A 27,763-nucleotide genomic window follows, 5' to 3' on the forward strand; every position below is an offset into this window, starting at 1 on the left:
TGTGTTTCCGCCAAATCTTCACTCGTAGTCACCTCCTCAGGGACACCTGGCCAGTGATATAAAATTCCAATGTTCACCTGAACATTGCAACTGCGTCACTGCTTGGTGCCCCCTGTAGCTCTCACCACTATCTACCTTACTATGTAGTTTTACTCACTCACTACAATATTAAATACATGAGGGACAGTTTGAAGAATAAAAAACTCCAATCACAAATTCTTCCAGAGAACAGAATGTATGTTTCCCAAATCATTTCACCAAGCCGGCATAACCTTATAATAACAAAGCTCAACAAGGATATTAAGAGAAAGGAAAAGTACAAGGGAATCTCAGTCATGAGCATGAATGAAACAACTTAAAGAAAATATTAGTAAGATCAGCATATATAGAAAAAGCATGTTTATTCCAGAAATACTAAGGCTGGTATAACATAGGGAAATTAATGTTACAATTTTCTGCATTAATAAAGTAAATGAGGGGGTGCCTGGGTGGCTCAGTCAGTTGGGCGTCCAACTTTGACTCAGGTCATGGTCTCGCGGTTTGGGAGTTTGAGCCCCGCGATGGGCTCTGTGCTGACAGCTCAGAGCCTGGAGCCTGCTTCAGATTCTGTGTCTCCCTCTCTCTCTGCCTCTCCCCCACTCACGCTCTTTAGCTCTAAAAATAAACATTAAATTTTTTTTAAAAAACAGCAGGGAAATGAGGAAATGGTCAAAAGATCACCTCAATAGATGCAAAAGTGATCAAATTCAACACTCGTTCATGGTAAAAACTCTTGGCATAATAAAAGAAAAATTCCTCATTGTTATTTAATGGTGAAATATTGAAAGCTTTCCCTTTGATATCTTTACAGTATTGACCCTTCTAATCCATAAACCTGGAGCATTTCTCCATTTATTAGACCTTCTTTAACATCTCTAAGTAAATTCTGATACTTTTGTTGTATTCTGAGAGTAGCAACGTCAGTGAGCGCCCTTTTCTCATTCCTGATATGTATAATAGGACTCCATTTACACAACATACAAAAATAGGCAAGGGGCACCTGGGTGGCTCAGTCAGTTAAGTGTCCAACTCTTGGAGCCCACTTGGGATTCTCTGTCTCCCTGTCTCTCCCCAGCTCATACTCTCTCAAAAAAATAAATAAACCAACAAAATTCCAAGGTAGCGCACAAGTAGTACACATAGAGGACAGAAAATGGCAAAGTAAAGCAAAGCATTTTTAATTATAAAGGTCAGTGCAGTGGGGTCCCTCTAAGGGAACTGAAAGGGGAGCCATGGAGAGGAGGTAGGTCATATGGTCTATTCTCCAGAATGTTAGTTACGTGATTGTTTGCTTTATAACTATTTGTTTCACTGCACATTTTATGTGCTTTGTAAAGCTGTACTTCACAATAAAAATAACCGTTACAAAATTTAAAATAAAATTACAAAGAACTTGCCCATGAAAACGTCTGGGGTCAATACCATCAAAGATTTATTTCTTAGATTATGTTCTGCTCCCCGTGACTGTCAAGCAACTCAAAAGTTCTATTCCGGTCATCTAGATTTTTCCCAGAAAATACTGCATTTCATATTGCTAGTGATGAAATTTTTTTTATTTTTACCTTTTCTTCTTTTCATATTGCAATAACACTAGTGACATTACTATGACCACTAGTGCTAACATTTACTATATGCTTATCATGCATCAGGCTCTAAGAGTTTTATACATATACCACTTAGTCCTCACGCAATACGAAGAGGTAGCTACTATTTTTCCTATTTGCAAATATGAAAAAATAATTTTAATGTTTCCTACTTTATTAATTTCTATGTATTCTATATTTACTTTCCCTTTTGGTCTTAGAACAATTGTCTTGACCTTATTCTAATTCCCTGACATTAGTAAATAATGCATTAGTTGTTACTGCTTGTCTGTTAATCATAAAATAACCACACATTCGGCATTTGCCTTTGAGTATACCAACTGGCCAGAGCCCAGAAAATAATACAAGAATTGCAGTAATTATTTCCTCTTTGGGAAAAGTAATACTTTATTTTGTTTTATTTCGTTTCTAAGGATGGTGACAGTATTATCTGCTTATTTGTCTAGTTATTAATAAAGCTCTAGTATAACTACAATTGTGGTCAGAAATACGGTTTATGTAACTTTTTTTTAGTTGATTACTCTTTGAAACTTAAGATATCGTATCAGGGGTGCCTGGGTATAGCTCAGTCAGTTAAGGGTCTGACTATTGGTTTTGGCTCAGGTCATGATCTTATAGTTCGTGAGGTCTGCTGTCAGTGCAGAGCCTACTTGAGACTCTCTCTCTCTCTCTCTCTCTCTCTCTCTCTCTCTCTCTGTGCCTCCCCAGTTCACACACATGCATTTTTTTTCTCTCTCTCTAAAAATAAATAAACATTAAAAAGTGGTATTTCAAAGTAACTCCTATTTGTGGTTCAAAATACACATATTTTTAAATCATATTATTTTCTATATACTCTTATTTACTTTTTTCTTCTTGATCAAAGACTGACAGAAAAAAGTTTAAACAACGTCCCACGACGACTGCAGTTCTGTCCATTTCTCTCTGCATTTCAAGTAAAGTTTGCTCTAGATATTAGATGCCCTGTAATTTGGCACAAAGGTATGATTGTTAGAGTTTCCTTTTACCTTTACATGTAATCAACAGGATATAGGGTCTCCTAGTGAATATGCTCTTTTGCCTTCAACTCTTTTCCCTCACATTTTTATTGTCAACATGCTTAATATTTATTTCAAACATCAAAGCTGAGGCTATTTTTAAGTTAACAGTGAAGTATTTTGTACTTTTTAGAAGTGTGTTTCCCCATTCCATTGTTACTCTTGTTACACTCCTCAAATTCTTTTCTCTTGCCTGTCTAGGATGAACTTAAATGCTGTTCATTCTGTCTGTATCCTGTTAGTGATTATCTTTAAATTTTTAGAAATTATACTTTACCTCTCACTTCAAATCAATGCAACTATATACACTGGCTCATTTAGAAGATAAGGTATTTACCACATGTTTATTTCCTACCTCCTTCCTTTCCCTATTTCAAAGTGAAAGTAGAAATATTTTCTATTTCGTAAGTCACTTCAAACAGAATTGGAGACAAAGTCTAGTTAATACATTGGTAAAATTTATAATCTTAAACTGTAAGTTCTAAGTCTGAATCTAGAGGAAGAAACTGTTGAGCTAGTGGGATGGCCATAATTTTAAAACTGATTCAAGAGACGTCAGGTAAGGATTAGGAATATTTACCTCTTGTGTACACTTAAATATTTTCTTTAGGTTTTGAAAATATTTGGATTTTTTTACTCACGTAAATCAAGTAAAGTCAACTCACCAAAAAAAAATCGTACAAATTATAGGTAGACAACAAGAGTCAACCTCAGTAATAACAAATACATAAGAATATGAGATATTTTGTCTATGGAACCAGCAAAGATTGTTTATCCAGTTTTGGCAAAGCAACCCCAAAACAGACACTCTTCATACCCTATCGGTGTAGAGCCAAATCTGGAGAAACTTTCCTAAGGATCACTTGGCATTGTGTGTCAAAAATCTTTAAAATGTGTATTGCCTGTTTTACATAAGAAGTAGCAAGGTTATTTTGCAAAGATGTTTTCTACAGCAGGTTTCTTTCTTAAGGCACTAAGAAATAGAAATGATCCAAACTTCTAAAAGCAAGGAATGTAAATGATGAAAATTAAAAGAACAACAACAAAAAACAACGAAACTTAAAAAACGTATTATGTAGTAAAGAATTTGACTTTCTCCAAAGAGAAGTCAGTCCTTTGCCCTTGGCTTCTGGGAGATAATCTGTCACACCTGCACACCTGATAGGGATGCCTTTGTTAAAGGCTAAAAACCCGACAGTCTTTCAGTGGACCATGCCAGAAAAGACTAACCCTGTGATTTCGGGTGGGGGCTTTGGGTCACAGGGTATCAACCAACCCGGAAGCTGAATTCAAGCATGTGGACAACCCAGTAACCAATCATGCCTACATAGCAGATTCCCAGTAAAAACCCTGAACACCAGTGTGAGCTTCCCTGGTTGTCAAATACCTATGCCAGGGCGGTAACATGTCCTGAGGACAATGGGATCTTGTATCCCAGGGTCTGCCCTAAGTGTCTCTTACCTGAGCTGATTTTTTTTTTTGACTGTATCCTTTCCTTGTAATAAAGTGTGAGTATAATAACTTTCAGTGAGTTCTGTGAGGCCTCTAACTAATCATCAATCAGGAGAATGGAATGGAGAACCTCCCAGATCTTGTACCTGGTGTTGAAAGTCTGCAGCAGATTCACTCATCTGGAAGACTATGCCCTCAACTCAAACAATTTGGCTAGCTCTGATGAGACACGAGCCAATGTTTATAAATATGACTATACCGACAAGTATTTGTACATAATATATGTGACTGGAAGTAGATACTCCAAAATATTAGCACTTGTCATATCTGGGTGCTGAGATCTTATTATTGTTTAGATTGTCCTTTCCTATGTTTTGCTAGTTTTCTACAAACATATATTTATTTTGTTTGTAATTCAAAGATAAATATTTTTAAATGATCATGTAATCAGTTCATTCACTTAAAACCAAAAAGATGCCAAATGGTAAAGCCATCACACCTGCAGCATCTATTTTTATCTAAAGAGACAACTATCATCACTGTGCCCGTCGGTTTCTATTCATAGTTCCATAATATTTGATAAAGAATAGCAGGATTTCAACATTACAGCTGTCAACCAATTAGTACAAGTAACGGATCTGGCATCTATGAACATGTCTCACAGAAACAGGGACAAATGCCTCACACATATGTACCATTTCTGTATACTTGAAATAAAGGGAAAAACAGAAAGGGCACAGGAGGGGGAAACAGAGTACAAGATTCTTTTTCAATATGGAATTTTCTAATTGCCTGTTTTACACACAGATTTTGGGGGTGGGCAGATGAGGGGGGTATCTGCCAAGATGGGATACTGGAGTAGATGTAGACAAGAAAAAGGGACCGAGGGGGGAGGGGGAGTGTGGGGAAGACCAGAGAAGAATGGCCTCAGCTGTATTTTCCATTAGCTACAATTTTATTCCTAATGGAGACATGTTTGGAATTCTGGACAATATAAGTGAGTTTGTTCAAAAATCAATAATGTCAAGCTGACACTATAGAACATACAAAAATGTTTCCTTAATGGAACAAAAAAAAAAAAAAAAAAAAAAAAAGAAGCCTGAGTAAGCAGGAGGGGGCAAGGACCAGCATACCCCTTCTAAGCCCAAGTCCACTACAGGTGGCCTCAAGTTCTTAAATTTAAAGAAAAGGCAAAATCACCAACACATACACCTCATGTGATAATCAATCACCTAATGTAAAATGCTGGAAATAAATACACTTAGTATGGATTATGTCAGCTCTTCAATTAGGAATAAATTCACGGTCATTTCGAAAGCTGCCTTTAATGGTGTTCTTTGTGGCAACTTCTTTTCCCCCGACACTCCTCATCACCCCACCTGAAGCTATCGGTCCCCCAACAGTGAACCTAAGAAATCAATCTGCTAATGTATAATTTGTAAGGCTCCTCTGACTAACAAATGGATAATTGATTCCTTCACAAATGCTGCGTCCCCATGGACACGGAGTGGAATGAATAAGAACCAGAAGATGGATTTCATTTTCGTTCTCTGAGATCCGCTAGTTAGCAATCCCAACATCCACATGGTTGCCCATGCAGGTTCATGCTCTTTAGTCACAGTTAGCAAGCAAGCTGCCCTTACATTACATGTGTGAAAAGCAGACGCCTGTTCTTTCATACTCGGGAAAAGCTCTTTTTACTGCTTATTTTACTCTCCCCCGATGACACACCCTGAGGTGAGCAAGACCTCCAGCTGGATTTAAGAAGTCTCTGAAGAATACACCTCCTTGTGGGTTTTCTACAAATCTGCAAAACAAACATTTATTTTCTCACTGACTTATTCTATGGCCAGAACAACCTAACCTTTAACTATAAACCCTCAAATTTTCTCCGTGGCTCTAAGATTTCATCTCGGGTTTTCAGTACTCAGTATCGGGCTTGAAAGGCTAAAGAGCTGACGGTCCACATCTGGCAGTCATTTCCCTGTGATACTGACTACATTTTACTGTTCAAATGAGTATGCAAGAAAACTGTATTCTTGTGAGGTTTTTATTTTTATTAATTTTTTTTTAAATTTTTGTTTATTTTTGACAGAGAGAGAGAGAGAGAGGGAGAGAGAGAGAGACAGAGCATGAGCGGGGGAGGGGCAGAGAGAGAGAGGGAGACACAGAATCCGAAGCAGGCTCCAGGCTCTGAGCTGTCAGCACAGAGCCCAACACGGGGCTCGAACCCACGAACCGTGAGATCATGACCTGAGCCGAAGTCAGACGTTTAACCGACTGAGCTACCCAGGCGCCCCTCTTGTGAGGTTTTAAAGATGATCCTACCTCTCTAAGATTTAATAACTACATTAATTTGAGGCTCTTGATGTGATAATCCAGCTTTTAACAGAAGCTGCTGTTTCTGCAGATGGAAAAAGCTCCATCACAACAATTCATTCCAACTTGTAAAAACCTACAAAGTCATTATTCTCCACTCTGAATAAATGGGGGGGCAGGGGTAAGTGGTGAAAGGAGGCATAGCTGTGTAAAAGTGACGTTTCAAATTTTGTTATGATGATGTGGCTGAAATATCCCTTATTCTACAAAGGACAAGACAACTGATCATCAGTTAAAAATTTATATACTTTCAAAAATACATTCTTTTTCATGTGAATAGAAAAAAACATTCCTAAATTTTATATGGAACCACAAAAGCCTCTAAATAACCAATGCAATCTTGAGGAAGAAAAAGCTGGAGGCATCATACTTCCTGATTTCAAACTATATTTACAAAGCTATAATGGTCAAAACAGGATTACGGTACTGACATAAACACACACACAATGCAATGCGACAGAATCAAGAGGCCAGAAATAAACCCATGCGTATATGGTCACCTAGTATTGCGTATTTCAAGAATACTCAAAGAGGAAAGGATAGTCTCCTTAACAAATGGTAGGGAAATTCATATTCATATGTAAATAATGAAATCGGGCCCCTATCTCACATCACTCACAACAATTAACTCGAAATGAATTAAGAACTTAAAGGTAAGCTAGGAAACCCTAAAACCCCTAAAAGAAAACATAGGGGGAAAACATAGATCCCTGACAGTCTTAGCAATGATTTTTTTTATATAGGACGACAAAAGTACAAGTAACAGAACCACAAATCAATAAGCGGAACTACATCAGATTAAAAAGCTTCTGTACAGCAAAGCAATGATCACCAAAATGATCAGCCTGAAGAATGGAAGGCAATATTTACAATCCACATACCTGATAAGGGGGTTGATACTCAAAATATATAAGGAATTCATACAACTCAACAGCAAGAAAATAATCTGACTATAAAATGGGCAGAGGACTTGAACTGACATTTCTCCAAAGACCTACAAAGGGCCATCAGGTACGTGAAGGGTGCTCACCATCGCTAATCACCACAGAAATGCAACTCAAAACCACAGTGAGTTAGGACAGCTATTATATTATATTATATTATATTATATTATATTATATTATAAAAGATACCAAATGCCCAGCAAGCATACGGAGACAAGGGAACCTTAGGGCACTGTTGGTGGGAATGTAAACTGGTACAGTTTCTACGGAAAACAGTGTGGGAATTCCACAAAAACTTAACACCAGAACTGCCACATGGTCCAGCAATCTCACTTCTGGGTATATATCCAAAGGAAATGAATCAGGACCTCCAAGGGATCTATACCCCCACGTTCACTGCAGTATTAATCATAACAGCCAGGATATGGGAACAACCTTAGTGTTCACTGACACATACATGAATGGATAAGGAAAATGTGGTGTGTATATATATAGATCATTATGCATCCATTAAAAAAAAAAAAATCCTGCTGGGGCACTTGGGTGGCTCAATTGGTTAAGCGTCCAACTGTTGATTTCAGTTCAGGTCACGATCTCCTGGTTCATGGGATTGAGCCTCACGTTGGGCTCTGTGCTGACAGCATGGAGCCTGCTTGGGATTCTCTCTCCCTCTTTCTCTCTGCCCTTCCCTTGCTCGTGCTTTCTCTCTCTGAAAATAAACACACATTAAAAAAAAAAAAATCCTGCTGTTTACAATGGCACAGATGGACCTTGAGGGTATAACGCTAAGTGAAAAAGACAAATACTTTCTGATCTCACTTATACGTGGAATCTAATAACATCCAATTCATGGAAACTGAGTAAAATGGTGGCTGCAGAAGTTAGGAGGTGAGGAAACAGGGAGATGCTGGTCAAAGGTACGAAGTTATAAGATGAAAAAGTTCAGGAGATCTGAGGTACCATCTGAGGTATAATTAACAATACTGTATCATATACTTGAGAGTTGCTATGAGACTTAACGCCATCACCATACATCACCATCAAATGACAATTCTGTGAGGCCAAGGTTAACCTTACTGTGGTAAATAGTTTGAAATATATATGTGTATCAGATCATAAGACCCCACACCGTAAACTTAATGTAACACCATACTTCAATTACACTGCAATAAAGCTTGAAGAAAAGAAGTCACATGTTCTCAAAATAAAGTACTAACCTATTACATAAGCAAAGCTGATCTCTAAGTGAAAAGTAGTTTAAATGACATGTTGGTTAAAATGCTGGGCATACTGACAGCTATTTTAATGTGACACAATGACTGGTCTGCTATTTGAGGTAATGTCCACTGTATTCCTAATGCAGGGACTCTGAATTACTCCCCCAATATCATCATCTATTAAAGGCACTCCTCAGTGACTCCAATCTGGCCACAGTGCTTGGAGTAGCTTTCTGGTTCAACACAGCTTTCCTCTGATGCTGCAAAACTGAGTGTATATGAAATGATCAACCTAAAACACACAGTACACTGTCTACATTTCCCAACAGCCTTAATAAATATTCCACAACTTCCACAAGAACGCAGTTCGCTAGGAAAACAGAAATTAATTATCTCTAATCTGTCACTTAGATTTAACTTGCATTTTGACGATCAAAAGCTGAAATTCCCTATTAGAAAAACGACGTCCCTAGAAAGTGATCTAAACTCTGATACCTTGGAAATAATCTACAAGAAGTAAAAAGTCATGTGGGAACGAGAAGAGTGGAAAGACGTTCTCGGGAAGTGTCACCTTGTTGGAAAAGAAAAGGATTTTGTCCGTTCAATGGTGTCATGACTGTTTTAACACTCGAGCTCAAATTTTCTGCATTTGGAACAATACTTACAAATCAGTCTTTGAGAGCCGCTGACACATTCCCAAATACTTTAACCTCTTTTTTTTTTTTTTTAATTTATTTGAGAGAGAGACAGAGACAGAGACAGAGGGAGTGAGGGAGAGAATCCCAAGCAGGCTCCGCAATGTGAGCGCAGAGCCCGATGTGGGGCTCAGACCCACCAGCTGCGAGACCATGACCTGAGCCAAAATCAAGAGTCGGATGCTTTACTGAGCCACTAAATACTTTAACCTTTCAAGAGTATCCTCTAATCAGGAGGTTTAACCACCTCCCCCAGAAGAGCACGCGGGGTTATGACTTCAATGCTGTAAACTGAGAGCGGCATTTGCAACCTCCTCTGACCCCTCAAAGCCCAGGCGGCTGCCCGCGCCTGGGGCCCAGCACCCACAGCTCCCAGGCACGGCTCGCCGGTGAAAGGCACCCCACCGGGATGGTACAACCTCCCAGAGGCAGGAGCACAGAACGGCAGAAAATTTATTACACAGACGTTCGCCTTCTAAATCCTAACAACCTTTCAAAGCATGGGGAGGATTTGGAAGGGATTGCCGCCTAAGAAGCCGGCACACTGCTGATTCCTAGAGCCGTTTTCCTTTTGTTAAACGTCCTCGTCTGCCGGTGCGTGCCACATCCCCACACACAACGGTGGGAGGCAGGCTTGCACACGACAGGTCCTCGACACAGTCCTTCACAGCTGGGCACCGATCACAACACCGCTTCAGTAAAAAGGCAAGAATCAGGCTTTTGGTCAACTTCTCCTATGTATTTATTCAATCGTCTTTCATTCACCTGCCAGCGGCCGTTGCCAGATGCCCAGAGAAGACAGTAAATGCGGTCCTTGCCCTTTTGAGGCTTGCAAACCACTGACGCGCTGTTCACGTTTAAGACCGTGACCTCCCGGGGCTGCTACAAATGTGCTGCTGTCCTCTGTCCTTGGAGTCCGAACGCATTTTCCCTAGAGTTTGCAATGGCCATTTGCTGAGCAATTCAGAGTAGGCACTGTGGAGAAGTCTCCCTGTGATGCCTTGGGTAGTTGTCTACAATGCTAAATTTGGCAGCTGAGGGAGGAAAACTTGAATAGGAAAGCAGTCCAGGCAACAGCGTAAGGAGCCAGCAAAGTTTCCCTTTCCAGTACCCGTACCAGAAGAACTGCTGAGCACCTGCCGCCTACCAGACACTGTGTGGCGTTTGTGATGCCACCATAAAACAATTTGTGTGGCCGGAAAACCACAGTTAGAAGAATAAACATTTCTTACATATATAAATGACCTGGAAAGAAACACAACGGACAGTTTTCAAAATGGTGAAATACAATGTGTGAAGTAGGATGAAAAAAAAACCTATCTGTTCTTAACCAAGTTAATATTTTCCTTACATATACACGTATCCAACAAAGATACAAAGGAAGGAGTGACAGAAAAAGGAAAGCGGGGTCACCACAGAAACGCGAAGTCGTTTGGGCACTGCAAGGGAATAATGCAGAAGAAAAATAAGAATAAATGCATTTAGCAAAAGAGCAACTAATATTACCAAAAAGCCTACATGATACAAGGAGGATTAAACAAAAAACGTAGCAACGTTGCCTGCCTTCAAGGGGTTTCCGTACAGAGGCTGTGATTCCAGCACTTTGTAACACTTCTATTTTAGCATTTAGTACCTTATGTTACAGATTATTTATATAACCAGCTCCATAATGACCAGACCCGAGAACAGGAGCTGTGTTGTATCATTCTCTAGATCCCTTCTACATCCTTACAAAAGGTTTACTGAAGGAGGAAGAAGCAATCAGTGAATGAATACGAAAAGGGCACTCTTCCGTGTGGGCCATCGAGAAAGCGGTCATGAAGTCGGTGAGATACTGGGTACTTCCACAGGCAAAGACAGGAAAGCACATTCCAGCAAAAGCAAAAGACAAAGCCCAGATACGGCACAGACCACAGTGAGGCGGGGGGGGGGGGGGGGGGGGCGGACACTGTAGCCGAGACAGTGGAAGCCTGAGGGCTGAAGAGAGGAGCTCTGTTTTATCCCACAGCCATCGCAGAAGCAGCCAGCAGTGTTTCGAGGAGGGGAGCAGCAAAACCCCGGCACTCCTTTGGGAAGATTACTTGGGCAGCTGTGTGAAGGATGGATTAAGGGGGACATGAGGCAGGGAGCTCAGCTGGGTTTCACTGCAATAACCCAGGGGGGATTCAATAAAGGCTTTGACCAAGAGTGGCGGCAATATAAAGAGCGAGCAAAAGAACGAACAAGCTCAGGAAAGAATCTCGGGGATATACGAGGTAATGGAGGCCCACGAGGCAGGATCAACATCACAGAGATGGAAGTAAACCCCAACGAGGAGAAGAGGACGGGGCTTCCTGAAGACGGAACATCCATCAGATGCCTGGAAAAGGCTGATCTTTGCAGTTAGGCAAAGATTGGCTTTTTCTTGGCTACAGTATTTAGATTCAAGAAGAGACTATACCTCGTCTGGTCCACTCAACCGGCCTGATGAAGAAACAAGCACTTCCGAAAGACACAGGGTCTGATTCAAAGGCAGGACCTTGCTGGGGGCACTTTGGTGCCATCAGACCAGGGAGCCAGGGCTCAGCAGGGAAGGGGCAGAGCGGTTCCTTGTGTCACGACACAGAGGCTTCCATGCATCACACAAGCCAACTTGTCTAAGTTACTTCACGTAATAATTTAGCATAGAAATAATTACTGATGTTTTACTACCCAAGTAAATTCAGCTGAATGGGGGGGGCACAATGGATCAGGTATCCTCTGCAAGTGGCCATCGCCCCGAGGTTTCTAGCCTACAGGGTTCTAATGCTACAATTCCAGAAAAAAAAAAAATTCACTTTTCCCCCAGAGAACGTTACCCTGAGCATATAAGTTTTTTCTATAAAAGTTAATATAACAGAAATGGGATTATCATCCCTGTAACTATATAAATAGAGAAAGAACAAGCATATTACTATTCTTTAAAATCAAGTATTAGGGGCACCTGGGTGGCTCAGTTGGTTAAGCGCCAGCTTCGGCTCAGGTCATATCGCAGTTTGTGAGTTTGAGCCCCGCGTCAGGCTCTATGCTGACAGCTTGGAGCCTGGAGCCTGCTTCGGATTCTGTGTCTCCCTCTCTCTCTCTGCCCTTCCCCTACTTGCACTCTGTCTCTCACTCTCAAAAATAAAATAAACATTAAAAAAAATTTTTTTTTAAATTAAATCTTAGAGAGCCCCCCTAGACTGGCCAAGTCCTAAGCATCTGCTATGCCAGACCTTGAAGGACAAACTTCATTAACAAAAGCTGGTGCAGAAAGCCGGAGAGAGTGTAAATCCATGCCAACCGCAGAGCTATGTGAACATCTCACCAGGGCCCACAGGTAACCCTGCATCATTTCTCGACCTGCACATTCATGATACCACCAATGATAAAGGAAAAATCTGTTAGGAGCAAAGATGTTCTTACTTACTTCTTTCATTTATAACTGAATAATAACAGCAACAATGCTAACGCATTCTATATGCCTAAAAACAGCATTTGAGAAAGCAAAGGCTTGGTGCTTCCATGGGTTTGGGGTGGGGGAATCACTTACCTAAAAAGGTTAGCAGGACATATGGTTTAAATAATGGAGACGGAATTATTAATCAGATAGAAAACGCCAAATTTATTTTTTCAGGAAGAAGACAGAGAAGGACCATTTAAACTTCCACCATTGCCTCTGTACTTTCACTACGGAAACCGTTAGAATGCTCTCCAGTGTAAAAACATTGTTTTATCAATTCTCCATTAGGGCACTTTCCCAAGTAGATGGTCAGCTCTCAACAGTTCTCAGAAAGAGCACCCTGTGAACTAAGTTGCAATGTCTCTACACTAAAAAGGAATTCCTGAAGTCAGCTCACCGGACCTGCACTGGGAACAGTTTCACAGAGCATCATTACCTAAGTAAGCGTGCTCTTATAATATGACAGAAACACACCTATTTGAAACATACTATAAAAGGGACCCAATGCCCCAAATAAACAAAGGATCGGATGGAGCAGGCAGCAAAATCAGTCTAAAAATGGGAGTGTTGAGAAAGTTTCTCTTTCTTCTCTTTTTCTGTTTTTTTCCTTTCCTCCGTCCCTCCCTCTTCTATTTTTGCATGTCCTAGACACCATGAACACCGTTAGAGCCCAATACATAAATGAATTAAAAAACAACAGCTCTCTTTCTGAAGTGTCGTAAATGTCGGCAATCAGACACTTGGCCTGATCCCATTCCTCGTGGTAGTTAATACTGAGCATTGCACCAAATATTTTACATGCAGATCTCAAATAACCCTCAAATGAATCATACTGGTCAGGGGTGAGACTATGCCCTACATTTCAGAGAAAGAAAGCACAAGGGAGGTTCAGTAGCCTGCCTGAACTACTGAACGTGGTTCAAGAGCTGGAAGCCAAGAGATGGACCCCACGCCGCCCAACTCCCGCCTCAGGACCGCAACCTGCCAACCCCAGAGCCTGGCCAGCCTCCCTTCTGCTGGGCATTACTGCCCTGTCAGCTTGCATCTCCAACCACCCCCTCAAAGCTTCTCTTTCCACATCTGTTCTGGGGTAGCTGCATTTCCAATAATGCAACCGAGTCAAAATTACAGGGGAAAGAAGATGAGAAACTGGTAGGCTCAGGGGGTAGCAAATTTTTGTATGTATGTATTTTTTTCCTGGTAAGACAAGAACTTCAGACTCCATCTCAATACCAAGTAATAAATCCTTCCCCTTTATACAGTCAGGGTTTTTTTTTTTTTTCTTGCGGAAGAACGGAAAGTTAAATGTGAGAAGGAAAACTCTGTACCCAGAAGGATAGCTTTATGACTCAGTAGGGGCAAAAAAATTCTCTCTCCAAAGACATGAAAGATACAAACTCTAAATGAGAAGATTAACGTATATTTCCTGCGTTCAAATAAAAAAAGCTTCCGAACTGAAATACCACAAATGTGGAATTAAAAGATAAAGATAGGGGCACCTGGCTGACGCAGTCGGTTAAGTGTCTGACTCGGTTTCAGCTCAAGTCACGATCTCACGGTTTCATGAGTTCGAGCCCTGCGCTGGGCTCCACGCTGATGGTGTGCAGAGACTGCTTTGGGAGGCTCTCTCGCTCTCTCTCCCTCTCTCCTATTCACGCTGTCTCTGTCTCTCTCAAAATAAATAAGTAAAACTTAAAAAACAAACAAAAAAAGATAGAGATAAAGTTAGACTGGAAGGCATCTGTCCCTGTTTCCAGCAAGGAGATGTCCAGACTCTTCTGTTTGCCACTGGAAGGGCCCGATTCCCTGCCCACCACCAGTGTCTGTGCCTGGTACTCAGCAGACTTTTAGATGTTTGGCTGAACTGAGGAGTGTAAAATGGTATCTAATGGGTGAGATAATTTCACATTTTCCTGATTATCCCAGGAGTACTAGAGAATTGGGTGTCTTTTCATGTGGTTATTGGAGACATTTGGGCTTCTCTATCTGAGAACTTCCTGTTCATCTGTTGTCCTGTTTCTTTCACAGTGTGTGTGTTTTCCTTATTGATCTATAAGAGCTTGTTGTGGAGTAATATTTTAACAAACATATGTAGTTAAAATGTGCTATAAATACCTTATGATTACAGGTTTATAGAACTTGAAAAATCAAACAAGTGAATGAACAAAAATCATGAAGTTCACATTTAAAGTATTAATTTAGGGTGAAAAGGGACGTCATCCTAATGGCAAATCATCAGTGTTTCGTTTGACAGAAAGATTTATGGCAAGTGTTAAATTTGACTTGCTGGTGACTTCTGATTTTGAGCCATCACATGATCCTCCCTGATCAATGTTGTTATTTTTCCTTGTCAACGGTGAACTTTTTAATTACAAATCAATTTAGAACTTTACACAGATACTGACAAAGTAGATGAACTAACAATTCTCAAAAGAGTAAAACAGCCTCATTAGTAACCAGAAAAATACAAAGTAAGTCAATAAATTCCCATTCTCTGGAAATCTAAGTGGAAACGAATTTTTGAATGACAACGCCTAATGCTGGTGACAAGATACAGTAGCATATTCTCATACAGGGTTTCTGGGAGTACAGTTCAGTATCGTCTCAGTATACTGAAATGCAACAATCTATAGCAAAACCTTAAAAGTGTTCATAGTGTCTGAACAAGTGACTTCACCTCAAAGGATGCATTCAAAGGAAAGAATCAGTCACTAGACTCCTTAGCCCAGCCCAATATCACTCCAAGATTGAGCAGAGTTCATCAAGTGTATAAGGCACTGGGAAGCTGGTTCCTGGACAGCTCCTGACAGTTAACAGAGCAGCGTTTTACTTTAAGAAACTGATTCTATTAGAGTGAGGATCACCCTGCCCCCATCTAGTTCTACTTCTAACCTGAGCCTGGCCAGAGCATCCTATTAAAACAGAAGTATATACCCAACCAGGCCCATCAGAGCCCTTCTTGGCAGGTTTTTGCCAAAGTTACTGAAGGAGCCGCACTTACGAGGATTAGTGACATTAGTCTTGCATTGTGGGCTGACCATGACGCCCACCGGATGAAAAGAGCCTATCCCAGGGATGGTGCCGCAAGACAACATTGGAGCCTCGCGTCCCCACTTCAACTTGACTTACAACAGGAGCTGGTAAATCCCACTGTTGTTTGAGCCTGGCTGAGTTGGGTTTCCGTCACTGGGCAACCAAAGTGCCCTGATATATTAATTTTTTTCCATATAAGTAAAATGGAATTAGATTTTTAGACTACCTCACTACCTCACAGGGCATTTAATACTCTGAGATACTAATCTAAAATCTAAAAAAAAAAAAAAAAAAAAGTTAACAAAATTAGGGGAGACTTTCTGCTACATTGGAAGATGTACCCCAAGATACTTAGCACATTTCTACTATTTCAAACAAGCCCCCTTTTAATCATATGTCAAATCCTTACCTATCCAGTGATTTCACTCCCAGTTACTATATCGTTTCTATAAAAGGTGGTACTATCCCCGAAAAGGGACATATATTACTTATGCAAACAGAACTAAAACAGGAAAAAAGATAATATTGGTAGAATTCTCCTACCACTCATGTAAGAAGCTAAACTTTGGGTATTTTCCCCCAGCTATATTTCATTGGTCAGAAATAAGAAGTTACATAAAAATTTATAAAAGTTGGGGCCCCTGGGTGGCTCAGTCGGTTAAGCATCCGACTTTGGCTCAAGTCATGATCTCCCAGTTCGTGAGTTCAAGCCCCACTGCTGGGCCCTGTGCTGACAGCTTAGAGCCTGGAGCCTGCTTCAGATCCTGTGTCTCCCTCTCTCTCTGCCCCTCCTCTGCTTCTGCTCCATTATTCATTCTCTCTCTCTCTTCCTCTCTCTCTCAAAAATAAACATTAAAGAAATAAAAATAAAAATTTATAAAAGTAGTTTTTTTTTTAACTCAATTTAAAGAAAAGCCAAAGCAGCCAGCAATTTGACAACATAGACCCCATTCTGTATGGTGCCATTTCAATTTTTTTTTTTTCAACGTTTTTATTTATTTTTGGGACAGAGAGAGACAGAGCATGAACGGGGGAGGGGCAGAGAGAGAGGGAGACACAGAATCGGAAACAGGCTCCAGGCTCTGAGCCATCAGCCCAGAGCCTGATGCGGGGCTCGAACTCACAGACCGCGAGATCGTGACCTGGCTGAAATCGGACGCTTAACCGACTGCGCCACCCAGGCACCCCAGTATGGTGCCATTTATAATGTCAAGCACCTTAATGCATACCAAACAATTTGGGGTTGCATAAATGGAACTAATATGTAAACATTACCTTTTGGAACACATTATTCCATCTTTTCTGCAGCTTGTCTTTTTATTGTTATTATTTTTTAACAGCTTTACTCAGATACCATTGACATACAATAAACTGCACATATTTAAAGTATAAATTTGGTTAAGTCCTGACATGTGTACATACTCGTAAAACCTTCATCAAAACCAATATAATGAATGTATCTATCAGCCCTGAAAGTTTCCTCATGCCACTCTAGAAGCCCTCTGCCTATCTTAAAGCAATCACTGATCTGCTTTTTTTCCACTATAGACTTGTTTGCATTTTCCAGCATTTTATATAAAATGTAACCATATAATAGGTAGGCCTAAAAGGCCTAATACTAAAAGTATTGACCTCTTTCACTTAATAGGACAGATCTGAAATTCATCCATGTTATATAGCATGCATCAGTAGTTCCTTTTTACTGATTAAGTAGAATTCCATTGTATGGATATACCACATTTTGTTTATCCATTCCCCCGCAGACGGATGTGTAGATGGCTTCCACTGTAGGGCTAAGAAAAAATAAACTGACATGAACACTCATGTACAAGTGATTATACAAGCATACGCTTTCATTTCCTTGGGGTAAAAGGGCGAGATCGTGTAGTAGGTACATGTTAATGTTTTCGAAAACTGCTGAACTGTTTTCCAAGACAGTTATACCATTTTCCATTTCCACCAGTACTGTACGCGAGTTCCAGTTTTTCTAATGGCTTACCCACACCTAGTATGGTCAGTCTTTGTCATGTAAGCCATTCTAAGAGGTTGTTAGTAGTAGTATTCCATTGTATTTCGTTTTAATAAGGATTTTTTTCCTTGCTACCAATTAAGCTAACAAAATCTAAAGTGTTAAGAGCTAATAGCTGCCCCCGAAAGTAATAAGTTTCTTCTTACTAGAGGTATAAAATTATTTTATAAAGGACTGAATATAAAATTATTTTATAAGGACTGAAAAGGAAAGGACAAGAATGCTTTTGAAGAATCTCATGTCTTGGGTGGGGAGATGAACAAAATATCCTGGAGGTTCCCAACTATCACAATATATCATGATCGTGTCAAGTGAAAACTACCTGGGAATTTTAGCCAAATAAATAGTTTCTAGATAAAGCTAATAAAACAAAGCTATTCAAACAGAAAGTGAAAGCTTGTTTAAGGAAAAAGTAATATACCATCAACTCAAGGTAAAAATTATTTGTTATTAAACTATACACAGACACTCTTACCTTACCCATATATAAAAGCCCCTGCCTCCTGGTCCAGGACATCTGATTTACCATCACTATAATGGTTTCATTTAGTTTGCTAAACACGCTCAACTCCAAAGCCAGTCACCATGAAGATACTCTCGTGAAAACATTCCCTTTCTTTCCCCTTTGGTCCTTCTCTTACTAAACCTGCTGAAAAAGTCTCTCTCGTTGCATCTCACCATTTTTCCCTTTCCATTCTCCGATTCTCAAGCTACTAGTGGAAAAAAAATAAACCTGTATGTAGATAAAAAGGCTGTGTTAAGTGTCCTTTCAGATTCCATTTTGTATGAAGCTTGCATCACTCTGCTCAATCGAAAAATGCTCATCCACCCTTCAAGATTTGCCTCAAATTGTCACTTTCTCCCACCTGCAAAGCTAATCACACCTTCTGAGTCTCCACATTGTTTATCATCCTTTCAATGTGCTCACTTTGCAACCTGTGTCTGACCCGGAAAGAAAGCACTAGAACAGAGGATTCCCTATACTGTATGTAGAATGGAATCCACAGGTTTTCTGTGAGGCCCCAATCTACTACCCAGTTCAGACTCATTCCGGAAAGTTAAAATCACTACAACCCTGACTTTGAAATGTGTGAAGTATCAGGGTGATTTCATTCAGTGAAGAAATACTTTAAACTTCAGCTACTTAAGAGGTATTTGCCCAAACGTAGTTACCGCTAAAAAGTCATATATTACAATTTTCTGTAAGCATAATGCTTTAATTGCTTCAACTTAAAGTTGATTATGTTTTCTTAGCCACCTCGAGGCACAGATGCTACCAAAGTTACCAAGATACCCATAAATAATCCACAAACTGGAGATGATTGAATACAAAAATGCAGAAAACTGGAAATATGATTTTCCTTGGCGTCCGTTAGAATGATTTCCACTTAAGTAATTCTCAACTCTTTTGACACAATTCTTATCACTCAAAATACTGAGTCCAAATATAGAAGGCAGATTCTTTAAACACCTAGGAATCTGAGACCTGTCAATCACTCTTAGGCATCAAAGACACTGACACATTTGAGCCAACAATGTACGACTCTGATAGTATCAAAAGATACATGCCATGCTTCCCAAGTAATGGTGCCATATCTGGAAGAACATACTATAGATGGGATTTACATCAGGTGGGTAAGCAAGTGCCACGAGACCAAGAGGAGAGCACAATTTCTTTGTTCAATGATAGTTTATGTTTTTCAATCTGCTCAAAGGTTCTTTTCATCAATAATCAGCCCAATATCATCCTGGCCACATTATGAATGAGCCTAAAGTATCGGTATTAACTCTGACAGAAATGGTCATGTCCATACAATTTCCCATAATGTATACACACCCAGCTGGATGTGGCAAAGGAAGGTGTAAAAACCTCCTGATTATCTGGAAGGTAGTCCAAATATAAGGTATCTGTTACAGATATAGAACTATCAGAGTTCAGCCAACTGGTATCAATCTCTTATTTACCAGTTTTTAGGCTGAGCACCAAGGATGCACAGGTAAACTGCACATAGAAACTGCCCTCAGGAAGCTCACATTCTATTCTAATAGAATATTATTATTCTATTCTATTCTAATAATCTCAACACAAGTACTGGATGTTCAAGAAGTGGTAAAAACACGGAGGTGGAAATCAAATCATGTGAAGGATAAAAGGTGTTAGTGAATATTTAAACAGCAGTCCAAGAAGCTGAAAGGAACTCTAAGTTTCCAGGATTAGACTAACAAAGGGAGGAGATGGGAAGGAAGCATTTCTTTTCCTGAAACGGGAAATAAAGATGCATGATCCTGCAAACACTTAGGTCTCAACACACATGAAAGAGGAAAAAGGAGCTGATTTATATCAGATGAATTCCTCTGAGCCACAGAAAGCAGAAGGCCAGGGGTGCAATCTCAAAGATGGCCAAGTCCCAAAGCCCAGAGAGAGAAATGAAACCATGGTCAATCACAGGCCAGGAACATCTCAAAGTTTGGTAGAGGAAATGACCTGATCAGAATGTCTACATATGTGAGGGAGGCCTACGATAACCCAGACAAGCAAGAACAGAGGCAGGGAAGACAGAACCAAAGTGGCTCAAGCCCAATTTCCTTCAGGCTTCCTTACCAGGCACCTTTTATATCTAGAACGAGCTAAGTGTCCTCAGCTTCTAAACTTGGATGACTTCCTGAATTACCCATAGCAACTAGGAAAAATCTGAGTATATGTTAACCACTTGGTAACTACTATGAAATAAAAGGGTTACTTTTTGAAAGTAGGAGTTAAGTTTCACATCTCAATATAAAAAGTCCTAATCATAAATCCAAATGGGGAAGTGGGGGGTTGAAAAATACATAGGAGAGCAGAGATCTGACTCCCAGAGGTTAAGTAAGGACAGATAAATAACCAGTTGTGTGGGTATGTTTCAAGAGGATATTATCAGCCAATATATGCTTATCGGGTACTAAACAGTCCCAAAGAAAAGAGCAAGAGAGAGAGAAAGAGGAGAGAGGCCCAGCAGAGGGAACGGCCCCTGCTCTCCTAAACCTTAAATATATATATGAATGTGAAGCTGGACTGACCCTCCGAGGGGTTAACAGTGCAAATAAAACAGTAATAACACAGGAGTTCAGAGTGAGGAGAGGACCCTCAGGACAACAATCCAGGGCAAGCACATTACAAAAAGAATGCAACTAATGGAAGGAGGGCATTCCAGAAAGATGTGATAAAAAGCTTGGAAGCAAGCATGCATGTCCAAGGCAATACTCAGAAAATGGTCAGTGGATCAGAATGTCTGGAGGAAAAAGAAACTAAAACGAAGGTCACAAAGGTGGGTTTGGCTATATGACCAAACCAGGGTCTTGAGTGTTGAGCTAGAGTAACTCTACCCGGGGAGGCATGAGGGGCCATCCAGTGTTCTCAGAGGCAGTGATCAGACTGATGGAGGCGGGGGTGGGGGGACAGAAACAAGACCCTCCCCCCCAGTAGAAGGGATGTTAAGATACCATACCATCCTGTGAAGGTACTTAAGGTGTGATAGAGATCTGGGATTTTATTAGCATATGAACACGAGGAAGTAGAAAAGATTAGCTGTAGGAAGCACAGTGTGTTAGTTTAATCCTAAATAAAAAACAAGAATAGAAACATCAATAGACTCTGCTATCTGGAGTTCAAGAAGAATCCTGAACACACCTCTTAAGAGATTTAGTTCAAAAAATTGGTATTTATCTGAATACAAAATGCCCAATAAGCCCCTGTTCTGTTTTATTTTGTTTTCTTATCCCTTTCCTTTTGTGACCATCCGTATTTATCTGATGCCTCCTGCCACGGCACCATGACAGCAAAGCTGGATCGTTTTCTATTTCAAGCAAAGGAAGAAAAACACCTAGAGGTAAACAGCAGAAATTTATGTCCGGTCAGTGGAATTCTCTGCTCTCCCTCTAGCACACTTAAAAGAACAAAGACTTAAAACACATGGAATAATGCTCCCAAATAATTTGCTCATTGCTTCCAAGAAAGTACTCCTAACTAGTAAGCCTTAACATTAATATACTTCAAGGAAAGTGGAAGCTATTAAAGAGAAAGTAACTACAATGATTTTTAACGGCATTATATGGGTACGAATGCCATGTGGATATTTCAAAGGTCTTTGAGATTCTCTAAGAATTTTGAAGTCAGATGTCATATACTGTGGAAGCATGGAGACAACCATTACTCAGGGGAATATGGCCTGATCTATGTTATGTTAAAGGCAGTTTTCTTAGCAACCTGAGCACTTTTATAGGAGAAGCGAGGTCTATTTTCATTTTACTCTGGGAGTTACGAAGTGAACTTTATCACTTAAGTCTGAATTAACAAAAAGTTATATGTAGAAATAACCTCTAAAAACCACATATGTGGTTAAAACATTAACACCTGAATATTCTTTTAAGTGTTCTGAAATCGCAAAATCCACATCTAAAAGAAAGTACAAAAGAACAGTCATAGATGGGGTAACACAGAATCCTCTCTACCTACATTTTTATGTAATTGTATAAGAATATACAGTTGTAGGCATGATCCATTCATATAAAAAATCCCTGAACAGGAAATAAATTTACTGGTATTTAGAACTGAGAAGAAAGGGTTGTTTCAACAGACAAAGGATAATGTGAGTTTTGCTCAAGGTCAAAGATACAGACAAGTGTATAGGTATTTCTGTTTGTGTGTGTCTGTGTGTGTGTGTGCGTGTGCGTGTGATGGGAGGTATAACTCACATAGACTAATGAGCACAAACCTCAAATACATAGTTCAGTGATTTTTACCTGTGTGTAAATACCTGTGTGTGTGTGTGTGTGTGTGTGTGTGTGTATGTGTATGTGTATATGGAAAACTATCATGACAGAGATTATCATCGGTATTCCAGAAGATTCTCCTGTGCTCTCTCCCAGGTCAAATAATATTCGACTTCTAGCACCACAGTTTAATTTCACCTTTTCTTGACCATCACGTAAAAGGAATCCTACAACATGTACACATTTGTGTCTGGTTTCTTTGGCCAAACATTAAATCTGTGCAATTCACGTATGTTGTTACATGTATAGACAGTTTATTCTTTCCGAGTGCTCCGAATCTACCACAATTTACTTATCCATTCTACCACCGATGAATATCTGGGTTGTTTCTAGTTTGGAGTTATTATGAATTGAGCTACTCTAACACTCTTCTATATACATTTTGTGTGTGCATGTGTGTGTGTGTGTGTGCGTGTGTGTGTGTGTGTGTACATAAACACAGCATTCAGTTGTCATGAATATATATCTGCAAGTGGAAATGCAGAGAAATCCCTTTCTTCAACATGCAGAATGATTTATTTCATTATTTTCTTTTACATCATATGTATTTAAAGTAAAGTTAGACATCTAGAGCAATTATTCCATCCCAGCTCAAACAGCACAATCACTCGGGAAACTTTGTTAAGAGATCCTTCCGTGCCCCCACCCCCCTGCCAAACAAAACTACTGCAATCAAAACCAAAAATGCATTGAATGGGGTAAAGAGATCTTACTGGAGAAAATAAATGTTACGCAAATGTGAGGTATTATTTTCTCTAATTTTAATTTGTTTAAATTATTCTCACTTAGAACTGAAAACTAAAGTCAGGAGTGTTTATTCATTAATTTTTAAAAATATTTGTTCACTCTCACTGCAATTCTAACGAAGAATGAAGTTTTGGACTAAAACAGCAATCATTACATTCGAAGAAAACCGGCAAATTCAAGGCATCATAGTATTTACTGAAAGAATCCTTTTTTAAAAGGAGTGACACAGGGGCGCCTGGATGGCTCAGTCAATTGAGTGTCCAACTCTTGCTTTCGGCTCAGGTCATGATCTCATGGTTCATGGGTTCTGCACTGACAGCACAGAGCCTGTTTGGGATTATCTCTCTCAATCTGTCTTCTCCTTCTCCTTCTCTCTCTCTCTCTCTCTCTCTCTCTCTCTCTCTCTCTCTCAATCCCTCCCCTGCTCAGGTACACACACATATCCTCTCTCTCAAAATAAATAAACTTAAAAAAAAAAAAAGTGATACAGAGACCCACAAAGCAATCACATCATCAGAAACAGAAAAATAAAACACTAGAAGAAAAAACTCAGATGAAAAGCTGTACATTAAGGCTCCTTCCAAAAGAGGACAATAGGAAACTTGTCACCTGAAAGTCATATGCCTAATACGGTAATGATCATGAAGAAGCCAGGGTCTCATGAAAAACCTTAATACAGAAGATTATCAAATTCTTTGGGAAGGTAAACAAAATACCACCAAACCATCTTTCCCTCCTTGCCAAAAAAAAAAAAAAAAAGGGGGGGGGGGGAGGGGGGCAGGCAAGGTTCTAGAAAACATTTTTCGAAGATGTCGTATGGAAAGATATTAAAAAAAAAGAAAAAAGCTGTGGGCAAATTTAGAGATGACACCATAAATTACCTGAAAGAGGATACGTGATATACTGGATACAACTGACAGGAGAGAAGAGGTAGTGAAGGCTTATACTGAGTAGACACAGGACTGAATGAATGAATGAATGAATGAGTGAACAAACACATGAATAAACTCCTACAGTATTTTTCTTGGTTTCTCTTTTGGCAACTGAACCAGCAGGTATGCCCATAATCCTGAGCAATCAAGCACTGCAATTTTTTTTTTTTAAATATTTTTTTCAACGTTTTTATTTATTTTTGGGACAGAGAGAGACAGAGCATGAACGGGGGAGGGGCAGAGAGAGAGGGAGACACAGAATCGGAAACAGGCTCCAGGCTCTGAGCCATCAGCCCAGAGCCCGACGCAGGGCTCGAACTCACGGACCGCGAGATCGTGACCTGGCTGAAGTTGGACGCTTAACCGACTGCGCCACCCAGGCGCCCCAAGCACTGCAATTTTTTAAGAGTATTTATTTGAGACAGAGAGAAAGAGAATGGGGGAGGGGCAGAGAGAGACAGAGAGAGAGAGAGAGAGAGAGAGAGAGAGAATCCCAAGCTCCTCCACTGACAGACAGAGCCCAATGAGGGGCCCGAGTCCACGAACTGGGAGATCATGACCTACCTGAGCCCAAATGGAGTCGGACACACTTAACTGACCTCGCCAGCCAGGCGCCCCAAGCACTGCAACTTCTATACAATACTTAAAAGAGACTGATTTAGAAGCACAGTGTCAGATAATCAAACTGGAGCAGGAGGTTCAAGAGACCAGAAAGGTGGAATTTTTTTGTTGTTGTTTGTTTTGTGTTCATTTTTGTTCTATAGATGAGGAGATACAGGTACCACGACGAAAAAGAGCTCTCCCCAGCACCAACTACACATTTTAATGGAGGGCAACTGAAAGAACAGATGTTTATGTCACCAAGATGGGTGTCCAAGAGGTATAGAGAGGATCAAAAGTATATTCCTCTGGTCTGAAAGATGCTGAAGAAAAGCCAGAACCCACAATTTGCCTGATATGTTAGTATGATTAGTGCACACAAGTCCCTTTCGTGGACTGTTCCAAAAGAATCCATCAACATTCAGTGGTTCAGTCTTTTTTTTTTTTTTTTTTCAACGTTTATTTATTTTTGGGACAGAGAGAGACAGAGCATGAACGGGCGAGGGGCACAGAGAGAGGGAGACACAGAATCGGAAACAGGCTCCAGGCTCTGAGCCATCAGCCCAGAGCCCGACGCGGGGCTCGAACTCACGGACCGCGAGATCGTGACCTGACTGAAGTCGGACGCTTAACCGACTGCGCCACCCAGGCGCCCCGGTTCAGTCTCTTTTAAGTAAAACAAAGGAACCTATTCCTTTCAGACACAATGTGCCCAAATCAGAAACTGTGGGCTCCTTTGTAAACTACACCAATCCCTTACAATCGATCTTTCAACAGGTGCTGATGCACTCTTTGAAAAAGTAATATCTGCCCTTTAAAACGAGCACCCCGTTCACCCCAAGTGTTCACATTCACAGTAGCATGGACGCTCTTGAAGCTTTCAAGGTATATCTTAAACACCAAAATCCAGCTTCAGATTCAACATTTCCTTCATCCTCAATGATTCCGAATCAAAATTAATAAATTAAAAAGCTTCGCTCTTCACTTTCAATCTGTATAATCCCCTAAGGGACCAAGCATGAAAACATTCACATAAAATACTAGCTTTATGTATCTAGGAGAGATAACCTGAACCAACAAGGTGACCGATCAATCTTCAGTTACATCTGGCATCTAGAGAAGATGGTGGGGCATATGCTTACCACTGACCAAATGAGAGGGCTTTACACTTTAAGGATTCTACAACCTCCCCCGATATGTAAATTAAGATCAGTATTCACTAATAAAAGAAGTTTTTTTTTTTTTTTAAATAACAACTCACCTAGATATTCCACACTGTTCTAATTTAAAACGCACAGAGAAATATTTTGAATCCCATTCAAAGCCAAAGGGATGAGTATCATCAACTCAAGAATTACAATTCAATGGATTTATGAAAATTAACTTTTAAATGGAGTTTATATACAAAAGATACTCAGCCAAAACATAAAATGTATGTATATATATAGACCTCTTTCCTTTTACGTTCACCGTTATAATTTTTAGCATACTGTAAAATTCAGTTACATTTAAGCACTCTGATTTAATTGATAGAGACCCTTTCTTTATACTATTACACTGCTAAAATTAATAACGTAAAGCATAAAATTTCAGCATGAAGTTTATTTAGCTCATACATTATTTTACACCGTATACTTACTACATCAAACTTCTGAGTGATGTTCCCCTGGACATCAAGTAAATAAACCTTGCCATAATGTGTGCCCAGTGCCAAAAACTGCAAGAAGAACAGAGGGGGGAGTTTATTAGTGAGCCCACCAACGCACATTTAGCAATCAAACCAATTTCAAAGTCGACACTCTGAATGCGTAAGTGATCTCTGCAGTGCCTCGGAAGATGCGCACGCGTTGGAGGAGGCTTGTTTCCAGCTTCAGGGAAAGAAGAGAGCAGGGCTGACTGCCGTAGGAGTGCACGCTGGCTGTCAGAATGACTCATGACGACCCTCATCTACTGACGACTAATGGTGTGTCTGCGGTCTGTACACAATGCCTGACGGACTGGGGCAGCAAATTCACATGCAGCTGGGAAAGCACGAACAACCTACAGTTGAGCTCAAAGTCAAAAGGAAATGATGAAACCCCCCTTAATTTATGGCAAATGTGTAAATCTGTGCTATCATGTGGGTTTAACAAACATATATGTACATGCGCACAAACAACAGAGTACTGTTTTTTAGGAAGCAAAATCTGAGTCCTGTTGGGGGATGAAAAGCTCAGAAGCATTTACATCATCAGTTAGCATTAGATGCTCTACAAAAGTTAGTGGGTAACACGAACTACAGATGTTTATATCCTAATGCGAAAAGAATCCTTTCCCGTGACAAAATAACTGCTGAACTATGTATTCAGTTTATGGTAGGAGAAAGTTCTGGACTCCCACCGTTCCTTTAATTCTTTGAACCAACCCTAAACAAACCTGAAGAAAGTTGAGAACTACCTGAAATAGAACAGGAGATTTTTTTCTTCCATTTTACTCCTTTCCCCATTACTCAAATGTTCCGAATTCTAGGTCTTTCATTGCATGTGAGCATGCTTCGTTGCAACCTATAATGAAATGCTGAAATTTACAGTCACTACTAAGCGTTTTAGCCAAGCAGCACAATGTTTATAAAAATAACCTTACAGGAAGTCAAGGTTTAAAAGGATTTTATCAAAATGGAATTGCTGAAAATGAAATTTCATTTAAAATATGAAGCTACATTAAAGAGAAGTCACAAAAAGGGAGAGAAGGGGCTCATTAGAAATTCATCCCCGGCGATGCCTTTCACTCCTGCAAGGTTGCCTTTT

General features: G+C 40.1%; 1 protein-coding gene across 1 annotated transcript in view; it reads right to left on the reverse strand.

Annotated features, from left to right (window-relative positions):
* Positions 1–27,763, reverse strand: part of VPS41 (VPS41 subunit of HOPS complex) — a 187,993-nt gene that overhangs the window by 113,840 nt on the left and 46,390 nt on the right. The window contains exon 4 of the mRNA XM_086696999.1: positions 26,617–26,694. Coding sequence (XP_086553125.1) covers positions 26,617–26,694 — 78 coding nt within the window. The remainder of the gene's footprint in view (positions 1–26,616; positions 26,695–27,763) is intronic.

Source organism: Puma concolor, chromosome A2 (genome assembly GCF_028749965.1).
Source record: "Puma concolor isolate L17-30 chromosome A2, mPumCon1.1.hap2, whole genome shotgun sequence".
Lineage (NCBI taxonomy): Eukaryota > Metazoa > Chordata > Mammalia > Carnivora > Felidae > Puma > Puma concolor.